The 6,166-nt window shown below is 40.5% G+C and overlaps 1 protein-coding gene across 1 annotated transcript in view; it reads left to right on the top strand.

Annotated features, from left to right (window-relative positions):
- The first annotated feature begins 3,487 nt into the window (after nt 1–3,487).
- Nucleotides 3,488–6,166, top strand: part of MTTP (microsomal triglyceride transfer protein) — a 31,351-nt gene continuing 28,672 nt past the window's right edge. The window contains exon 1 of the mRNA XM_056114161.1: nt 3,488–3,614. Coding sequence (XP_055970136.1) covers nt 3,554–3,614 — 61 coding nt within the window. The 5' untranslated portion in view covers nt 3,488–3,553. The remainder of the gene's footprint in view (nt 3,615–6,166) is intronic.

Raw genomic sequence — 6,166 nt, 5'->3', positions numbered from 1 at the left:
CTGGGCTCTCTCTCTCTCTCTGCCCCTTCTCTCGCTGAAAATGCTAAGACTTTATTGTGACCACTTAGGGATATATTCAAGTATTCCTCTAAAAGGTTTAAATATAATTTTATGTTACTTTCTAAGAACAGTGTAAAGTGTTCTGATGTTGTAAGAATTTTTTTCTCTATAGCTATCATATATCCTGACTTCCTGTATCTAGTTTGGTAATGCATTTCCTCCCAACCCTTAGTGGGGTGAAGTTCGTGTATCTTCTAATCAAAGAAAATGAGTCAATTGCTAACAACCTCTGATATTCAACAGAAATCTGGTTGTACTTTGGAATGAGTCATCCATCTTTACTTCATGATCTCTTATTTATTGCTGCAAAATGGTAGTATAGCAAATGTTCCAGTGTCTCCACTACCAGTGGAATTTTATTACAGTAGCTTTGTCTTAAAAGTCTGTTGAATTTGAGCTGCCTGGTACAGATCAGAACTACCCCCAACCCATATGTTCAGCCTGGGATGACTAACCACAATGAACAAGTGCTTCAATAGTCTCATTTCAAAATAATGGCACTCTTAATAATGGTAATTCACAAATAATTATTCTGTGCCATTTGTAGGAAATTAGTTTTCTATATCCTATTGCTAGTATTTTTTTAAGTAAAGAGAATATTGGATGTAGGTTTCCAGGTTCACTTTTCTGTATCCCTTAAATCATTTTTCTAAATTGAGTCTTTGTGCATGAAACACGAACTAGTCCCTGATATTCCATTTGCTGTTAATGGAACAAACATCTTCAGATGCAGCAGCTATGTTGTACCTGGCTCAAGAACTCAACATGAGGAACGACTTGGTGCCAGAACTGCGCAGGAGAAAGAGGGTGACGTGGAACGCATCCAAGAGCGTCGAAGAAGTTGTTAAGAGGACAAAGAACCTCCAGCTCTGGGCACATCTTTTCGATTCCACTGTTCTTCCTGCACTAAAGTATGCTTCAGAGACCTGGGCCCTACGAAAATAGGACGAGCACACTATTCGGGTATCCCAAAGAGGAATCAAAAGAACTATGCTTGGAATATCACATTTCACTCAAGGTAAGAGAAGGAATCCAGAGTTCTGACTTTCGTCGACGATCGAGAATCAGGGAATCTGTCTCTTTTGCCAAGGCATCAAAAATCAGATGGGCCAGACACGTAATGCGATTTAGAGATGACTGCTGGACTAGAGCTGTTACCGACTGGATTCCACGGCACGTCAAAAGGACATGTGGCCGCCCACCTACGAGATGGTCATACTTCATCAAAACCCTGAACAAACGGTTTGAGGCTCTTCGGTTCCTGGAGTGAGCAGATGCCATTGGACTACAGTAGGCCGCGACAGGACGAACAGAGACATTACTGGTGCCCGCTCGAGCAAATCAATGGGATCAACGGGATGACAAGTGATACAACTGATACAAGAAATTGAACCTCATTTTTCTAATAATGTGGCTGTTAAGGCCCACACCCTTATGTGGAGCACATCACAGTGGATTCATGCACAATAGCATGTTTCATTTTGATATTGTGCTATAATGATGTCCTACTTCAAAGGTGTGTCAGATAACTCATAAGCTTGGGGGTACATCTCTCCTATATACTGTATGGTGTTTGCTTAATCAACAGAGCAACAGAGAATAGGCCTCTTCTTTTACTACACAGTATTCACTGACTATGGAATTTGTTTGGCATTCTCCTTTCATCTATGGCAAAACAATTTCAGAAAGTCATTGGAATGCTTTTGCAAGCAACAAGAGTTAGAAGCAAACCAAACTGAAGATGTTTTTTCTTCCCCAGCAGAGCAGAGAGTCCTGCTCAGTGCAGTGATTCACTGGTGCTTCCTTTGGGGAAGCACATGCTCAGGTGAAACAGCACTTCTTGCATGAGGCAATCATGATATGCTTTTTATTGGCTGGACTCTGGCAGACACCTCACAACAAGTGGTACTTTACCCGAAGAGACACGTATCATACACCTCATAGTCTGAGCACAAGCTCAGGTTCTGTGTAACTGCAGGCTCAGGTGTAATGCCAAAGAAGCAGACCGGGCTCAGATCAGTCCTTCACTAAAGAAAGTTGACGTGGCTCGCATCAAGATAGAAGGCAGAAATTGGGTGAACATATAGAAAACTATTCAAACATAAATCAGTGAAGTGCTTTCACATGCATTGATAATGCCTACTGTTCAGAAAACATTTATTCAACAAAATTATTTTATCCAAGAATGACCTTTTTTGTTTAATCTCAGGCATACTTACTGTTTATAGTCATGCAAAACACTTTATTTTTTAATAAGTACTTTAGCTATTTGCATATAAAACACACAGCAAGTAAAGTTCCAATCTCAATATAGAATAAAGACAGTGTTCATCTTTTTTTCTTTACATAGCTATATTTCAAGTGAACATATGCGTAACCTCAGATTTAAAAATAACCCTATCAAATTGGTTTTTTTCTACTTGTCTAGAGGACACGATTAAGTTTAGTTCATTCCAATAGCCCTTCACAAGCATTTATTCCTTCCTTTGCCCAAATATCCCACCATCCTCTTCCCACCTGCACACGAAGTGTGAACTGTGCATTTTAGTAGATTTTTCTTTACAGCAGGTCTCTTTCAGGAATGTCTGAGGACAAGGTTGAATTAATAAGCATCGACCTCTCCAAACTAGGACATTTGTCTTCATGAGAGCTGTTTCCTGATAAATGCTACAGGCTGGAGTTCCCCCTCTGAATCTCCTCCTAGCAATGGGCCTCAGAGAGCAGTGCGATGTCATTGTGTCTGACCAGGACTCACAGTGCTCTTTGTCAGAGGCCCAGCTGAAATCTGCTGTGCACCTCAGTTGGCCTGCTTGCTTCTTACCAACTGACAACACTCATCTGCTTCAACCTCAAGAATTCTCATACATAAGGAGAAGACCTCGGTTTCAAAAATCAACGTTTCATTTACTTTAACAGTTTTTAGAAGTAACAGCATTTTAAAAGCTGAACTTAAAGTTTGAGTAATTTTGTTAAATAATAGTATCCACATAATGTAAACATTTCAAATATGACCAGGAAAGACAAAATTCAAAATTCAATGAAGTGTAGTTAAATTTGAGGTTCCTTTGCCCTCCAGCTCAAGATGATGACGCTGAAGACAGGTATGTAATCGCAGGCACAGAACTGCCCTGTATCATGCAGAAAACTTCAGCACCACCCACTGCTTCTTGCATGGCGCAGTACTTCTGAGCTCATAGAGAGGTAGACTGCTTCAGCTCAGCCCTGAAGAGTGACAATTGCCCGGGTTTTCCTTACTGAGGAAAGAACGTGATGGAGTGAGACGGAAAGCTATAGCCCACCTGGGTTTAATCATTAATAGTGAGCCCTCTGGTGAACTTAGGTCCTGATTTTGGAGTTTGGAATCTGACCTCCCCCAAGATAAGCATTATTGTTGCAGGTTCTGAGGAGGCTCACTCCCAGGCGGCCTCCAGAGCGGCCACTTCTCAGCGACTCCTGCCTGGGCCCTGGATGCAGGAGCGGAGAGCCAGGCAGCATGATTCTTCTGGCTGTGCTCTTTCTCTGCTTCATTTCCTCCTACTCAGCTTCTGTGAAAGGTAAGTAAGTGTGTGTTGCCGCTTGCTAAACTTCAATTTTAACCTTTAAGGAGGTGTGTGTGTGTGTGTGTAACCATCTCCAAAGCCAAAGGGTGTGCATGTGTGTGTCTGTGTGCAGGTGTCTGCACAAGAAACCATCTTCAGAACCTTGTAACTCTGGAGTGTTTGTGAAAATAAAACTAAGCTAGAATGAACCAAATTAATTCAATTCCTACAGATGTAAGAAACAGAGGCTCTATTTCATTCAGTCCCGCGACCCCTATACCTGTGCCTTCCATTTTTCATTCAGGGTCTCTTAAAAAGTGGGAGTGCTCAGGGCCAGCTGTTGTTATCTGTAGTTTACTCACTGAATGTCACTTTAGAATTGTAAAAGGGAATTTTTTTAAAGACAGTTTTACGATTTCCTTCTAGTTGTTAAGCAATGTGACATCAAAAGGAATTAGACCCAAACATTTGATTTGTAAAAAAAAAATTAGGAGTGAAATGTTAGTGCGTGCTTTTTTATTCTATTACCACTCAAAAGTTAAAAAATTACAGAAATTAAAACTCCATGATACAGATGCATTTTATTAGGTAAATTGCTAGTTATGGCTTCTATTTTAAGATATGGTTGGTTTTATTTTTAGAAATGAACTTATACCTTTCAGAGAAAGTGTGTGTTAAACAGTGGTTTCAGAAAGTTTTATGAAATATGTTAAAGTGAAATATTGTCTTTGATCTCTAGAGTTTGTACATTCCTTGGATTGTCTAAACCTTGTCTACAAAATGATCACTCTTTAGAGTCTCTTGATCACATACACTGTCAAAGCTAATGGATTTAACATGTAGCAGCACAAAGAAGCCAATTCCAACGATACATATTCTAATACAAAAGAAATCACTTGGCAATTAAGTAAACTCCTATGGGATAACTGTGGCTTTTGGTCATGAATGAAAGTTGGCAAGATTTTTATCAGTTTGGTAAGGTTTTCATGTGAGAAAAAAGGTCTAAGTGATTCCCATCCTTTCTGAGTTGTATCTATTTTATTTGAACAATAAAGAGAAACAATTTTAAATTATTTTCCCAAAGAAAATTTACATTTTTAGGTATCAACTAAAGTTAATATTTTTATCCGTTTCTGAAATTGTTTGGTATTTAAAGAGATAGTCATTACTTAGATTTTAAAAATGATTATTATATTTTGTTTTATTTTTTGCCACACCTAATGGTGCTCAGGGATCACTGCTGGCAGTTCTTAGGGCTTACTCTTGACTCTGTGCTTAGGAATCACTCCTGGTGGGGCGTGGGGGACCCTGTGGTCCCAGGGATCTAACCCATGTTAAATGTATGCATGGCAAATACTTTAACTGCTATACTATGTCTCTAGCCTTGAACAAAATTTTAATGAAGAAGAAAAGTAAATCATGTCTAAGAATTGTTATAAAAATAACTACAATTTTTATTACCTGCCAGGTAACTATTGAATATTTGAAACAAGTGATTTTTATATCAAAATCAGTACCATGAACTTTTGAGAAAAATAATTGAGATATAATAGTTCCATAGGACTTCTCTGCTCCTCCAGTCCATCTTATAAATGAGAAGTTTGGATAGCTTGTTGTTTTCAAATATACACTCTTCTAAAGATCTAAACCTGTATGCCACATGCTTTCACACACGCTAAGTACTAGGGAAATATGGTTTAGATCACAGCAAGTAGCTTCAGTTTGTTGTAAATGAGGTCAGTTGCAAGTCCGGATTTTTAGGGATATCTTTAAAGAAATATCTTTAAATATTTTATAAGTATTATAGGGAAAGATAAGATGTGGCATGTGTCATACTGTTAGGACGCGTTCCAATAACTTGGGCCCCAAAGCCAAAGTGTCCTTAGCTTCAGGTTTTGCTGGTGCCCACTGTAAGCCAGCCGTGAAGGGCAGCCCTCTCTCTGCAGACGCAGCCACCTGCTCCCCTGGGCCCTACGTTTGGTGATGACTGGCTTTTAATAAGCAAACAGCTGGCGTAGAATCTAGCCATTACCACTCAGGATGCGCCAGGCACCACGGCAAAGTTTATTTCCATACTAACTGCTAACAAATCTCTTTAGCAAAGTCCCGGATTTGGACAGGTGTGAGCTCAGGTTAGCACTGTAGCACTGTAGCACTGTCCTCCTGTTGTTCATCGATTTGCTTGAGCGGGCACCAGTAACATCTCCATTGTGAGACTTGTTGTTACTGTTTTTGGCATATCGAATATGCCACGGGGAAGGCTCTGCCATGCGGGTGGGACACTCTCAGTAGCTTGCCGGGCTCTGAGAGGTACGGAAGAATCAAACCCGGGTTGGCTGCGTGCAAGGCAAATGCCCTACCGCTGTGCTATTGCTCCAGCCCAAGCTCAGGTTAAACAGGAGAAAATGAAGCATGCTGGGGGTTAGCACAAAGAGACAGGCTGGTAAGGGTGGCTCCACCCTTTGAGCTGCAATCTCAATGGTGGGGATGTTTCCGGTGCCCTCTTCAGGGTTCCTTCCCTCTCCTTAGTCTTCTAGGCTGACTCCTCACCTCTCACCCTTTGCTCC

This window comes from Sorex fumeus, unplaced genomic scaffold (genome assembly GCF_029834395.1).
Source record: "Sorex fumeus unplaced genomic scaffold, SorFum_2.1 ptg000024l, whole genome shotgun sequence".
Lineage (NCBI taxonomy): Eukaryota > Metazoa > Chordata > Mammalia > Eulipotyphla > Soricidae > Sorex > Sorex fumeus.
The sequence above is the reverse complement of the archived record's forward strand: the minus strand, read 5'-3'. Positions and strand labels throughout refer to the sequence as shown.